General features: G+C 38.5%; 1 protein-coding gene across 6 annotated transcripts in view; it reads left to right on the top strand.

Moving 5' to 3' along the window:
• Positions 1-9281, top strand: part of NT5C3A (5'-nucleotidase, cytosolic IIIA) — a 57932-nt gene extending 48651 nt beyond the window's left edge. For all 6 annotated transcript variants that reach the window (XM_045564588.1, XM_045564586.1, XM_045564583.1 and 3 more), the window contains 7 exons: positions 518-587; positions 2951-2997; positions 3873-3958; positions 5449-5538; positions 6863-7025; positions 7819-8019; positions 8567-9281. In XM_045564588.1, the coding sequence (XP_045420544.1) occupies positions 518-587; positions 2951-2997; positions 3873-3958; positions 5449-5538; positions 6863-7025; positions 7819-8019; positions 8567-8668 (759 nt within the window). In that variant the 3' untranslated portion in view covers positions 8669-9281. The remainder of the gene's footprint in view (positions 1-517; positions 588-2950; positions 2998-3872; positions 3959-5448; positions 5539-6862; positions 7026-7818; positions 8020-8566) is intronic.
• Positions 9282-15599: the final 6318 nt, after the last annotated feature.

Raw genomic sequence — 15599 nt, 5'->3', positions numbered from 1 at the left:
CTTTCCCAGCCTCTGATAACCATCATTCTCTCTACCTTCAGGAGATTAAATCTTTCACCTCCCACATATGAGTGAGAACATGCAATATTTGTCTTTCTGTGCCTGGCTTATTTTAGTTTAACATAATGCCCTCTAGGCTTACCCATGTTGCTGCATGTGACGGTATTCCTTTATATATATATATATGTATATATATATATAAAATAATTTTGTTTATTGTTTTGTTTGGTTTGTTTTTTATTTTTTGTATCCTTTTTTATGGCTGAATAATCACATTTTAATTGGTGACAATGCTAGGGCACTTAAGGTAGTGCCTTGCAGTTAAGGTCATTCCCAGGATTTTATAAATGAATTATATGATAAAACTCAATGTAGAGAAAACCACCTACAATGGGGGCCAAGGACTGAACACCGTCCCATGCATATAGGAAAGCGTGCAGTATGCATTTGGATAGCACACAGAAATGCTGCCCATGGTGGCTGTGTTTACATAATGCCTTTCTCCTATTTCTTACAGATAATAACAGACTTTGATATGACACTCAGTAGGTTTTCCCACAAAGGGAAAAGATGCCCAACATGTCACAGTAAGTGGTATTCTTAAACAAATTCATGAAAGTATGTAATCATTATTTTGAAATCCTTTTTACCTATGTTACTTGTGAGATGACTGGGTTTTTAAAATTCATTTTGGATATTGAACATGAGGGGACCTGCTTTTCTTATTATATTTTGAAGATTTTTTTCCCCCATGTTGTATAAATGGCTATTTTCATGTATGGTTTTGGTACCAAAGGGCATGGAGACTTCCAAAATATTTCTTGCCAAATATGGTCTGTGCTTTACTGAATAAATACTTAAATCATTTTTATACTCTGGGTTGGTTAACCTAAAGAAACAGCATTTACCTAATACTCAGTTTTCTGGGAATTTTACCAAGTCTTTGTGTCATTTATGTATAAATTAAGTAAAACCTAGTTATTCAATAAATCTCAAGTTAAATTATATTGCTAGGATAATTATACCTTTTTGTTTTCCAACTTGGCAGTGAGTTTTTAGAATAATACTCTTTAATCTGACCAAGGAACAGTGAAATAATCCCTCTCAATTTAGTTTTAGTACATGTATGAATTAAAAAATCATTTCTATTTAGAAACCGCTAAAAACTTCATACACTTTACCCCAGTAATTCCTCTTTGGAGAATTTCTAAGCAAGTAATCCCAAATGTGGGAGGGCGGGAGGGAGAAAGCTTTATTCACAAAAATAATGGTAACTAAGCACAACATAAAATTATTTCTGAGGGCCATGTGCAATGGCTCACTCCTATAATCCTAGGACTTGGGGAGACCAAGGCAAGATTGCTTGAGGACAGGAGTTTAAGACCAACCTGAGCAACATAACGAGACCCCATATCTACAAAAAAATAGAAAAATTAGCCAGGCATGGTGGTGTGCACCCGTAGTCCCAGCTACTCAGGAGGTTGAGACAGGAGGATTGCTTGAGCTTAGGAGTTTGAGGTTGCAATGATCTATGATGACGCCACTATACTCTAGCCCAGGCAACAGAGCAAGACCCTGTCTCATACATACATACATACATACATACATACATACATACATAAATAAATCATTCATTCATTCATTCATTCATTCTAATAGCAAATGCTTTGAATCAACCTAAAAAGTTTAACACTGCAGGCCGGGCGTGGTGGCTCACGCCTGTAATCCTAGCACTCTGGGAGGCCAAGGCAGGCGGATTGTTTGAGCTCAGGAGTTCGAGACCAGCCTGAGCAAGAGCGAGACCCTGTCTCTACTAAAAATAGAAAGAAATTATATGAACAGCTAAAAATATATATATAGAAAAAAAAATTAGCTGGGCATGGTGGCACATGCCTGTAGTCCCAGCTACTCGGGAGGCTGAGGCAGGAGAATTGCTTGAGTCCAGGAGTTTGAGGTTGCTGTGAGCTAGGATGATGCCACGGCACTCACTCTAGCCCGGGCAACAGAGTGAGACTCTGTCTCAAAAAAAAAAAAAAAAGTTTAACACTGCAGAAATGGTATAAATTCTGTTCTGTTCGTCTACCAAGATTTTAGTTACATGGAAAAGGCCCAGTGCAGTGGCTCATGCCTGTAATCCTAGCACTCTGGGAGGCCAAGGCAAGAAGAGGACTACTTGAGCTCAGGAGTTCAAGACCAGCCTGAGCAAGAACGAGACCCCATCTCTACTAAAAATAGAAAATTTAGCTGGTCATGGTGGCATGTGCCTGTAATACCAGCTATGGGAGGCTGAGGCAGGAGGATCACTTGAGCCCAGGACTTTGAGATTGCTGTGAGCTAGGGTGATGCCATGGCACTCTAGCCCAGGTGACAAAGCGAGACTCTGTCTCAAAAAAAAAAAAATTACATGGAAAAATACAGGCTGCAGTGTGAAATGAAAAAGAAAAAATTCAAACTTATAGATTTGGTATGATCTCATTTAATTTAATATACATAAAACTTTAAAGATGGAAAGGAAATACACTAAGATATTAGTGATTTATTATTGAATGGTAAAACTGAGTAATTTTTTTCCTTCTTTGCAGTGATCTGTATTTTCCAGATTTTTACATTAAGCATTTGCTATCTTTTTATTAAGGTGTATTTCAAATATCTATTTTCTTCTATTTAATCATAAAGAAGGAAATGGAAACAGTACACAGTTCACAGTGATCAAGACATTGCATTGTCTAGGTCAGTGATACTAAATGAGCAATCACTAACTAAATCTCATATTTTAAAACCATTAGCTTCTCTAGCAAATCCCAAGTGAATTATACCACTGAGACCAAAAGTTGTAATAACTATGCTGGTTGACTTGGTATTTAAATCTAAAAGAAAAGTAACAAATTATTTATGATAGTGGTAGCATCAGAGTATTTCTTTTCATGCCTGTTTCGCTTTCTCTCTTTAGATATCATTGACAACTGTAAACTGGTTACAGATGAGTGTCGGGAAAAGGTAAGCACCAACAGTAATCCAGAGTTGCTCAAAAACTTCATTATGCTTTTTTTCCTGAGAATTTCTTCAGGTGCGTTCACAAGAACAAGAATGGATGAAAATGCTTATAGCCATACCTGGCACATAGTAAGCACTCAGTAAATATTAGGCTTATTGTATGAATTACATGTTTGCAACATATTTTAAAGATAAAATTAGCAGTAAATTTTTAACAATAAAACTTAGATTAAAAACTCTTAAATGATTAGCAAAACACTCTGGTGTTCTTACCTTAACTGGAGAATTAATAGAGAAGTACGTAAGTTTTATGTAGGTTTTGTTCCCTTAAATTTATCAGGAATTTACTTCAGTACTTTGCCTAAGTGACTGTGTATATCTTAACAAAATACAACTCAAAATGTCAATCAAATTTAATACGTTTATATGAGAACTAAAGTGGGTTGTTTTGTTTTGAGACGGAGTCTTGCTCTGTCACCTGGGCTAGAATGCCGTGGTGACAGCCTAGCTCACAGCAACCTCAAACTCCTGGGCTCAAGTGATTCTCCTGCCTCAGCCTCCCGAGTAGCTGGGATTATAGGCATGCACTAGCATGCCTGGCTATAAAGTGTTTTTGTAGTGAGAATTTGATTATTAGTTGGTTTCACCGAATTGCTCACCTGAAAATACTTTACAGAAGAACAGTAGCTTTTTGCAGGTATATTTAATTACATGTTCACTAAGCGCAACAAATATCTCTTCAGTCAACTGATGCATTAGCTCAATTTATAAAGCAGTTTATGGAAAATACTTGTTTACACTATTTTGCTTTCTGTAAAACTAAGTAGATTAAGGACAACTCTATAATCTCCATGATTAAGTTATTCATTTCTTTCTAGTTATTGAAACTAAAGGAAAAGTATTATGCCATTGAAGTTGATCCTGGTCTTACTGTAGAACAGAAGTACCCTCATATGGTGGAATGGTAAGTGTGTGTGTGTTGAGCGGTGAGAGGGTTAAAAAAATAATAAAACAATATTATAGTCACAACTGATAGTTTATTTTTCCCCTGTATTGCATATAAATGGATTCATAAATTATACAGTGAGTCAGAGCAGTGAATTAAATATAACAAAATGAAATCTAATTCTCTAATCACTCTAACATTCTAGGATATGTTTTATTTTATTTAATCTATTGAAGATGAGGTTCCATAGGAATAAATTAAAAATCCTGCACTTAAATCTTAAAAACAATAATTTTTCTTAAGTATATGCACAAGATGTGGCTTAATGTATAAATAAAAGGAATTAGGATTTTAATTGACTCTGAACTCAGCTGGAGCCAGCAGGTGACGTGGTTACTGAGAAATAGACCTCTGGTGTTGGTTGCATTAATCAAAGTGCAGTGTTCCAAGCTGACCACACATCAAAGCATTGTGCCAGGGTTCTGGAAGAATGCTGTTAAGAGAACTCTTGAAAACCATAAAGGAGTCAGAGGAGTCTGAGCCATCCTATTTGAGGAACATTTCAAGGAATAGAATATGCTTTGAGAAGTAACAACTTGTTTTAAAATCTTAAGAGACCAAGAATGATATTTGTCTTCATTTTCTCATTACCTAACAGGGTACTTACACACCTCATTTGTGTTTATGGTATTATATGTTGAAAAGATACTAGACTTAACTGTACACACCTGTAGCAGTGGAACTGGCATTAGACTTGGAAGGCTTAAGAAGACTGATTTCAGCATGATAAAGGAATATCTGGCAGTCAGAGTTTTCTGCCAATGGAATAAGCTTCCTGTGGAGAATGAGTCCACTGACATGATAGAACTTGACCCAGGCAGAGAGGAGAATCACTTAGGAATATTATAGAGGTATTTTTAGGTATCGGGTGAAGAATTAGGGTTTTTTCTTTTTTGGCTGTTTAATAGTTGTAACGGGTGAGAATTAGGTTGTAAAGGCCTGTTATACTGAGATGCCATGATTATATGTGTTTTTACATAAATATAAAGCAGGCTGATCTATATATAACAATTTTCATCAAAAGGATTTTCTCTCTTGCTCACTAGGCAGCATCTTCAGTATGTAGATATTTCATGAAAATTCAAACTACAAACAGTTGGGAAAAATGGCTTTGCTCTAATTCTTATTGCAATCAGAAAAATGATTATTCCTCCCTAGGCTGGATTGAGTTCTTATCTGTAGACTAAGGAAAGGTTTACAGCTACTTTCCTCTCTTATTACATACTTAAGCAAAGCCCAAGTTTGAGCGAACTGGGAAATTCAGTAAGAACATGCTTATCACATTTTGAGACTAATGGGGTATACATTCCTTAGTGGTGAATTTAAATCTGTAATCAAATATGATAAACAAAGCTCACTTTCTCACACTAAAGGATACTTTCTAATGAAGATAATAGTTTTAATTTGTTTTAATTGATACTCTTTTTTTCTTTCATCATAAACTTCAGGTATAATAAATCACATCGTTTGCTTGTTGAACAATCTTTACCAAAAGCTAAACTTAAAGAAATTGTGGCAGAATCTGATGTTATGCTCAAGTAAGTTTGTTTCTGTGGTGTTTTTTATTGTTATTGTTTACAGACTTGAAGTATTGTTATATATGTATTCGATTGTATACTTTTACTAAAATAAGGTATATAATATTACGTATATAAACATCCAAAATATGCCATATGCCATCTATCACAAAATAGATAGTGGTGAGATAAGGAATTTACAATAACATGTTAGCTCTTGGTGTAGATACTAAGAGGCTTATGAAATTTAAGTACTAATTTATATTTCCTTCATCCAGATTAAAAACTTCAAGTTTAATTCAAATTTTTGAAACCAAGCCCATTTTAAAATTTTTTAGCAAAATACTTTTGAAAGACATAGAATATGAAAGGAATGTATAAATCCAGTTGAAAAAAATTTAGCTAAGTACCCTGTTTCTAAGTTTATATGAATCTACTTTCTGAATTCTCAAACTTCTTTGAAAACTATTTCTAGGGAGGATGAATATAATTAAAATATTTATAATTCTTGAATTACTAGCTATAAGAAGCTTTAAGTTTATTTTCAGTACTGTTTACCACTTCTTAAAAAGTTCAACTCATTAGGTAAATATGATGCTACTTTTTGGTTTTTTGGATTATGCTATATTTTAAGGAGACTATTTCTAAGGAGGAAATTGTCAGAAAGAAAGTGAGGACAGCTAGTAAATATTACATTCCTTTATAGGCAGCAACAGTTTTATTTAACGTATAGCCTAAGAAGAATAAAAAGGGAAGAAAGGTTTTAAGATCTTAGGAAAGAGAAATGCTAGATGCTTTTCTGACAATAGGGAAGGTGGATGAATAGTGTGTACAGCAAGCAGTCTTCCACTTCAGCCTAAGTGGGGTTTTCAAGTTGTAGTTTAACTATCTTTTTCTGTTTTATTTTTATTTTTTTTTTTATAAGAGACAGGGTCTCACTCTTGCTCAGGCTGGTCTTCAACTCCTGAGCTCAAGCGATCTTCCCGCCTCAGTCCCTTAAGTAGCTGGGAGTACAGGCACGTGCTATCATGCCGGCTGTGTCTTTTTAAAGGGTTTAAATTATGAGCTATAGGCTTATATTCATATTCAGTGTGACTCTAAAAACATCTAGTTTGTACTCTTAGAATTGATTAAAAGGAAGGTAAAGCATTAACCGTTATTTGAAAAAACTTTCATTACTAGTATTAATATCTTAGATATCATCAACAACCCTCTTAGGCAGTATTTTGAAATAAGAATATAAGTGAGCCATAGAATCAGGTAGAAATATTTCATTCTTTAAACTTCTAAGTGAAAAGGCCTATATCTTGCTCTTTAACCATCAGTTTGTACCTACATCTTGCAGGGAAGGATACGAGAATTTCTTCGATAAGCTCCAACAACACAGTATCCCAGTGTTCATATTTTCAGCTGGTATCGGTGATGTACTAGAGGAGGTTATCCGTCAAGCTGGTGTTTATCATCCAAATGTCAAAGTTGTGTCCAACTTCATGGATTTTGATGAAAATGTAAGAATATCAAATCATTATTTTATTTTTTTAGAGACAGGGTCTCACTCTGTCGCCCCAGCTAAAGCACAGTGGCATCATCATAACTCACTGCAGCCTCAAACTCCTGGACTCAGGTGATCCTCCTGCCTTGGCCTCTCAAAGTGCTGGGATTATAGGCATGAGCCACTGTGCCCAGCTCAAATCATCCTTCATAATTACTTTTAAAATCTGAAAATATTTTAATAATGTAAATTTATTAATGTATATTCATTAAATTAGGCCACATTGATATGCCTACTATGGGACTCTCCATCTTTCCCAGTGTTAATCCATTTTTAAAAACAATATACCCTTCTTAAATTTTCATTCCTCAAGCTATAGACTAATAATAAAATTAGTAAAATTTTTAGGGTAATTTAATGCAGCAACTCTGAAAACTTAACATTCATAGTTGGAAAAAAAGTGAATTAGAACTGACGTTTTTTAACCAAAGTTTTTAATTAAGATAGTGTCTTATGAAATACATAAGATGGAATATTTTGGTTAAGTACAAAATGAAAAGCAAAAGTTGAGTTTTTAACTCATTTTGTTTTACCACTTAAAGTAGTCCCTAAAAAGTCATTGACTTTCTGGGGCCCTTCTTAGCTATCATGAATGTGATTGGACTTAAGTGCTTTGAGATCTCTAATATCAAAGATAAATTTACAAATATGGTGAATAATAGTGACATTTATTAAAATTTACAAAATATGAAACTCCAACAAATAGAATTTTCAAAACCTATTATTTCAAAAAATTTATATTTTTATAGGGAGTACTCAAAGGATTTAAAGGAGAACTAATTCATGTGTTTAACAAACATGATGGTGCCTTGAAGAATACAGACTATTTTAATCAACTAAAAGACAATAGCAACATAATTCTGCTGGGAGACTCTCAGGGAGACTTAAGAATGGCAGATGGAGTAGCCAATGTTGAACACATTCTGAAAATTGGATATCTAAATGATAGAGTAAGTATAAAGATCTGTAATTTAACTTTCTTCCTAAGAAAAAATTAGGATGAAACTTCATAGGTAATTGTTGCCAAAGGTACCTGAAAAGCAGTTATTTCACAGACATTTTGATTATTCTTTACCCTTTTTACTTTGGTGATGATTAAAGGAGTTGGTACACACATGCATGCTATAGGTATTGGGAGAAGGGAAGGTATATATTCTATAGGAGGTCTCTCTGTCTTCCACTCACTAGTAGCACTCAGTGGTAAGAATCAAAAATGTCACCAGAAATTGCCACATGTTCCTTGGAATCATCCCAGTTGAGAACCACTGGACTGGAGAAAGATCATTTTGGGGATAAAAGCTACCATGTGGAAAAATTTCAGTGTCAGTGACTCTTTAAAGTTTTAAAGGATTTTTCTTCATTTCAAAGGTTTTATGAAAGTGAATTTAATTTACTATATTTTGTCCCACATATCTAACATAACAGTGATATCTGTACTGGAATCATTTGCTGCTTCTCCCTGCATGTTCATTTTATTTTTGTTCTTCTTTTGATTAGGTGGATGAGCTTTTAGAAAAGTACATGGACTCTTATGATATTGTTTTAGTGCAAGATGAATCACTGGAGGTAGCCAACTCTATTTTACAGAAGATTCTATAAACAAGCATTCTTCAAGAAGACCTCTCTCCCATGGGTGCAATTGATGCAAGAACTGCTCATCTGTTCATCTTGCTGAAAGACTCTTATTTATAATACATCCTTATTCTTGAAGTTTTCCTTTTACATAACTGAAGTATTTTCAGACATGTTGAATCCACCAACTGGAAGCTCATTTTTCTCCACCTCTCTCAACACACTCCTCACTATATTTTTTAACCGATTTTAAAAAAAAAAAATCTTAAAGCCAAAATTAGAAAAATAACTCCTTACTTTTCCAAAATGAGTTTTGTAGTTTAATGTTATCATGTTTTTGAGGAGTCTTTTTACACCAGGAAATTTTGTCAAAATTTAAAAAGATGTATTATGAAATAATGTGCATGATTTTAAATATTGCCATGTTTGTAATTTGGGTTACTGTGCTGATGGTATCACCGTCTCTTGAAATTGTGTTATGTTTGGTTACTTTGGGGTCAATCAATATTTACCAGAAAAGACTGGTACTTAGTGTTGGAAAAAGTTGGTGTTCACAATGTCACTAATCACTATAAAACGTTCTGTACTGAAGCACTGATAACAAATATGAAATGAAAAGCCTTTTTAATTCTGTTGTCAAGGCTGTCTTTATTCCTTGATTCAACAAATATTTATTGAGCACCTGCCCTGGTTTTGTTTTCTCTTTCCTCCTTCCCTCTCTTCCTTCCTTCCTTCTCCTAATCTCCTTGTCATAGTGACTATTTATTTTTTAACACTAACCTGTTAGATGTCATAGTGACTATTTAGATTGAATGCTTTCAAAATTTATACGTTATAAGTGTAAAGATAAGATTCTTGCAGGGAAAATTTAATCTGTCCTTCAGAAAATACTGATACCTATGAAAATTATTTTCCCCCATTGAGAACATCAGTAAAAGAGAGCACTTTATTGTTAAAGTCAGAGTTTCAGAAACAAACACAGGCAGTAAACAAAGTGGAGCTGGATCTCATGGTGACTAAAACTGGTAGTACTGTGAAGTTAGGAACTAACATTTCTCTCTGCACCTGACTTCCTATCCCAAATCTCTGCTGCTGCCTCCTAACTGGTTTTCATAGGTTTGGACTTGCCATTGTGATAAATTTGACCCTGACGATAACCCTTGAATTCCAGATCCTATGGGCACCTAATTGTTTTGCTTATGGCATCCGAGCTCTGATGCACACACAGCATGATCTGACTGGTTTTGGCCATCCAGTATGTGCAATCAGCAATCTCTAGTCCACTCGGATGTGGCAGGAAGGCAAGGTCACATGATAAAAAACCTTTTTTTCCTGGGGATGCCCCTCCTTACCCTCCACCACTACTACTTTTGTTATAACAAATAATAAAACAAAACATGCAATGGCAAAACATAAACTAGACCCTGCTTAGGTATTTTCAAAATCAATCTCAAAAGTAAACTTGTTGCAAGAGTATCAGAATTACCTGCAAGACTTTTTCACATAGAAAAACAGTTAGGAATCACCGCTCTAGTGATAGCTCTTTACATACATCCTGTGTTGGTGTCAGAACTTGTCATATTGGCTACTTCCCAAAGGAGTTTAGAATATGCTTCCTTAAATAAGTGTATTGTGTGGTGTAAGTGTAAAGAATAGTGAAATCATGACCTGCATTCTAGTCATGGTTCAGCCCCTTACTAAGACTGTAGGTTCATTTACCCCCCTGTATAACGAATGCCTTGGGAACATGTACTCTCTAGGCTCTTCCATGACAACCTGATTATTATGTCTCTTCCACTAAATGCTTGTGACCCTATCACATCTCACTGCCACCTGATGTTACTAATATTTAAAATATTTGTATTTGAGTTCAGTTTTCAGAACAGTTTAATGTAGCCATTAAGTGTGTGACCAGAGCGCATTATTTAACCTGTGTCCCAGTCTGTGCATCTATAAATTAAAGATAATGATATATCCTCTAGAGCTGTGAGGATTAGATATGCTCAGCTCCATTTGTGCATGCACTTCATATTTATATATGCATTCAGTACAGTGTAACACAATGTTCAGTATTGTTAGCTGTGTCCATCCATGTTATTAGATCCCCCAGTACAGTGTCTGGTTGAGTCAATGAAATGGAAGGATCTTTTGCAGTCACGGTGAACATTGGTAGTGTATGGTCATTACCACATTTCTCTAAAGAGCCTGGCATTAGTCAGTGGTTTTATTCAACTTTAAATTTTACTTTATGAGGTAAAGCAGTTTTGAGTGCTAGAAGTAACAATTTTGATGAAACTAGGGGAGGAAAGAACACAACTGTCAGTAATACTAGCTCTGTCCAGAGTGATTTCACGAGAAACCTACATTCCACGGTGTCTTAAGCCACCAAAACTTAGGTTGCCAAAGGTCTGTTTAACCAGCTTTCAGGTTCGGGGTTTTCTCCTTGGCACACCCTATGGAGAATTAGCAAGGAAAAAATAAATGTGATCTTGAATGACTAATCCTGAAACGTCTCCAAGGTCACCTCGAGATTCTACAGTCATGCTGCTTAGTTTCAGTACAAGTTTCATAGATAAGATAGAAAGTGCACAGGCTTTGAAATCAATCAACCCTGGATCTGAGTCTGATTCTGTGACCTGGAGTGAGTTTCTAACTTCTCTAAGCCTTAGTGTTGTCATCTGTAAAGTGGGGTATTAACTAGAGGCGAGGATTAAATGAAGAGTCGTTCATTCAACAAGTCCCTACAGGCTGGGTGCGGTGGCTCACGCCTGTAATCCTAGCACTCTGGGAGGCCAAGGTGGGAGGATTGCTCGAGCTCAGGAGTTTGAGACCAGCCTGGGCAAGAGCGAGACCCTGTCTCTACTAAAAATAGAAAAATTAGCTGGGCGTCCTGGTGTGGGCCTATAGTCCCACCTACTCGAGAGGCTGAAGCAGGAGGATTGCTTAAGCCCAGGAGTTTGAGATTGCAATGAGCTAGGATGACACCACTGCACTCCACCCAGGATGACAGAGTGAGACTCTGTCTCAAAAAAAAAAAGAAAAAGAAAGATAAAGTCCCTACAACGTTCTAGGTTCTAGAGAAACAATAGTTACAAAATCAGACTTGCTTCCTGCCCTCTTGTAACTTCCATTCCCAATGGATAAGACAGAAGAGGAAAGAGTAGCTATTATAAATGTGACAAATGCTATGAAAAAAATAACAAAGGGCCTGTTTTAGAGACGGTGATCAGAGGAAGCGTCTCTGAAGAGGTGATATTTAAGCCAAAGCCTGAAGGATGAGAAGGAGCCAGCCATGTGAGGAGTTGGGGGAGAAAGAACTATTCCAAGGAGAGGAAACGGTGTGTGCAAAGGTCCTAAGTGAGAGAGTTCAGGGTGCTCAAAGAACTGAGAGCTGGTTTAACAGCATTATGAGCAAAGGGAAGAATATCATCAGATGATGGATGGGAAGTGGATGGGTACAAGATTATGCAGGACTTTGTAAATCCTAAGAACTTTGGTTTTTCTCTCCTCGCAAAGGAGGAGCAGGATCACTCTGCCGCCACGTGGTAAATGGGCAGGGGGGTGGGGGGGGGCGCGGTGGAGATAAACCCAAGCACACCTGTTAGGGGCTACTGCAGTAGTTCCAGTTAGAAATTGTGGGGCTGGGGCCGTGGAACTGGAGAAAAGTGGGTCATTTCCAAAAGTTTAGAGACAGAATTTTAAATTTTTTATTTTTTAGAGATGATGGGGTATATTGCTCTGTTGCCCCGGCTGGAGTACAGTGGTGCAATCATAGCTCACTGCAGGCTCAGATTCCTGGACTCGCATGATCCTGCCTCAGCCTCCTGAGCAGCTGGGACTACAGGCACATGTCACTATGCCTGACTAATTTTTTTTAAATTTTGTTACAGAGACAAGGTCTTACTATTGCCCAGGCTGGTCCAGAACTCCTGGGCTCAAGCAATCCTCTTGCCTTGGTTTCCCAAAGTGTGGGGATTACAGGTGTGAGCCACCGTGCCTAGCCTAGAGACAGAACTGACAAAACCTGCTGTTGGATAAATGTGTGGGGTGAGAGAACAGAGGGTTTGCTGCTGTCTGCTTTGAACAAATGGGTGTGAGGAGAGATGGAGAGGAACAGGCTTGGGGGGAGGTGCTGGGAGGTCCTAGGAGGGGAACAGACATGCTATTCTGGATATACAAGGTTTGAGGTGCCTGTGAGATGCACAAGAGAAGATTCCATATAGGCAGACGAGCTCAAAGGAGAAATTTTGGCAGGAACTATAAATCTGGGTGTTTTCTGTGTTTAAATAAGATTTAAATGTGACCAGTGTAAGCTAGGAGGAATCCCCTGAACAATCAAAATTCCAACATTAAGGATGGAGACCACATACAGTCAAACTTAGTAAGTATAAAAGCTTTATATCTGTAGGTGATATCAGGAACAGTATTATTAAATTTTTAAAAACCCAGAGCCAAGGGAAAAAGGCTTCAAAAAAAGCAACTTTGTTGGTAGAAACCTAAGATACTAAAGTAAGAAATGGGGGCAGGGACCAGTGCTTATGTGTAGTCTTACAGTCAGGACAATGTCCCTGCCAAAATGAAGTCATTTTTTCTATCTTTTTTTTTTTTTTTTTTTTGAGACAGAGTCTCACTCTGTTGCCTGGGCTAGAGTGCCGTGGCGTCAGCCTAGCTCACAGCAACCTCAAATTCCTGGGCTCAAGCGATCCTCCTGCCTCAGCCTCCTGAGTAGCTGGGACTACAGGCATGTACCACCATGCCCGGCTAATTTTTTTCTACAGATATTTTTAGTTGTCCATATAATTTCTTTCTATTTTTAGTAGAGACGGGGTCTCGCTCTTGCTCAGGCTGGTCTCGAACTCCTGAACTCAAACGATCCACCCGCCTTGGCCTCCCAGAGTGCTAGGATTACAGGCGTTTTTTCTATCTTTTAAGTAAAACATTTTGAAATACATAAATTCCTAAATAATCAGAGATCAAAACTCCCTGGTAGTAACAAAATAGTGCAGACTGCTTACATTTGCAAGTGGCCTAGAGGTGTCATATGCATACTCACATGTCATGTTCTCTAGGATACTCTAATCCCACACTAGGCACCAGTGACCGAGTTCATATTTAGGGCTCAAAGTTCAACATCTGTATAGGTCATAAGTTAGGTGGTCTTAATATAGCACCTATCAACAGCTGCTCGTACAGAAGGTCCAGGCTGCCTCAAAAGGCCACATAGAAATTGGGTACAAAATGTGATTAAGAAAAGTGCTATGGCATCTCCATCCTATATTTGGCCCCTTATTAATACGGCCTTGCTGGCAGAGCTATAACCCATAACCACAATGCAATACAATAAGCAAGCGCTGCAGCAGCATCACGAAGTGGGGCCAGCCTAGCAGCCTGCCCACCCACACAGGTTCGTGTGCCTGATGCAGCCACAGGTAATCGAATGTCCTCAGCAGTGGGAAGAATGGAAGTGCCCGGGCAGCACTCGTCTCAACTCACCTCGGCAGGCCTCGGGTGCCCTCTCTTCCTGAAGTTCCAAGGCCCACGATCTTAATTTCCCCAAAGAAATGTACTCCTCATTCAGCCAACCTGTCTCCACTACTGTGGAAAGCAGCCAGAGAAGAAATTCAAATAGGGACAAATGAAAATCTGGGGCAGAGAATAAGCACAGGTTTTTATCTCATGGAGACGCGTCAGGACACTGAAGTGCAGGTCGGATGCATCCCAAGGGGCAATTCCATTTAGCAAGAAGCAAGAGTATTAGTCTATCTCACATACTTAAGGAATTCTGTTAAATGAAACAGAGTGACTGTGGGCTGGGGGGAAGAGGACCAAGAACATTAGCGTCTCGGGCGGCAGCAGCCAGGAAGGCCGTGGCCATCTCCTTGGCTTCCCTGAAGTTGCTTCTGCAAAGAGTAAACATAACATTTGATTCTAAAAAACAATCCTATATAGATACATATTTTTCTTAGGCTGTGCCAGTTATTCTCCATTTGCTCCCCCCGCAACCCCTAGCTCGGATCCATTTCCCACCTTTCTCTGCACCCCGAGAGGCTGACCTCTGAGAACTCCAGTCCCTCGGCTTCAGATGGGGTTCAGCTAACGGGAGCCAGCGGCAGGTGGCAGAGAGTGGGGGGACAGGGAAGACAGGGCATTTTGTCCCTCACTCCTCTGCTGCAGTGACAACCAGCTCTGGGGGTGGCTGTGTCCCTCTGCGACACCCGCCAGGCAGCCCTTCCTGCACTGTTCCTGCCGCCTCATCCTGGCCCCTCAGGCCCAGGGGTGGAAACGGTCTCCTGTGGTACTGGCCGACACTGCTGTCGCGGCCACCTCAGCATCCTTCCTGGTCCCCTGAACCCCACCCACACCTCTGCAGTCCTTTCTTTAGCTTCTCGGGAGTCCTGGAGGATGGTGTCTGTTTGGGGCCAGGACCCTGACTGACACCCCCTCCATGCCGTGCAGCGCTGTCCTTTCAGTAAACACAACAGAGTCCGCCATTTTGATCAAGGGGGCTCTGACCGCATGGTGCATTCTCATGGGGTCCTCTCAGCCTTCAAATAAATGCCACAAAACCAGATAATATAATTCAATATTTTATACCAGAAAAGATCAGCTTCCTAACATTCCATTGAAAGAGTGCACAGCATTTTCATGAACTATCTCAGGGCTACATCAGTACAAAATAGTTTAAATTAGTAAAATAAAGCAATTGCAAAAGGAAAATCGTTGATGACTTCAGGGTAAATGCCAACACCACTTGGGAACAGAGGACAAAAGGTAGCGACGTGGTTACTGCATGCGGCGGGCACAGCAGGCAGGTACACTGTCATCGCTGTCCCGCAGCAGCTGGCCCCAGCCTTCAGGGCACCACCCTCTCCAGGACACAAATGAGCAGCACAGAAATGTCACCTTGTTTATGCTAATGGCTCATCTATTGGGACGACACTTCCGTCTCGGCCAAGTG

This window comes from Lemur catta, chromosome 11 (genome assembly GCF_020740605.2).
Source record: "Lemur catta isolate mLemCat1 chromosome 11, mLemCat1.pri, whole genome shotgun sequence".
In the NCBI taxonomy this organism is placed as follows: domain Eukaryota; kingdom Metazoa; phylum Chordata; class Mammalia; order Primates; family Lemuridae; genus Lemur; species Lemur catta.
The sequence above is the reverse complement of the archived record's forward strand: the minus strand, read 5'-3'. Positions and strand labels throughout refer to the sequence as shown.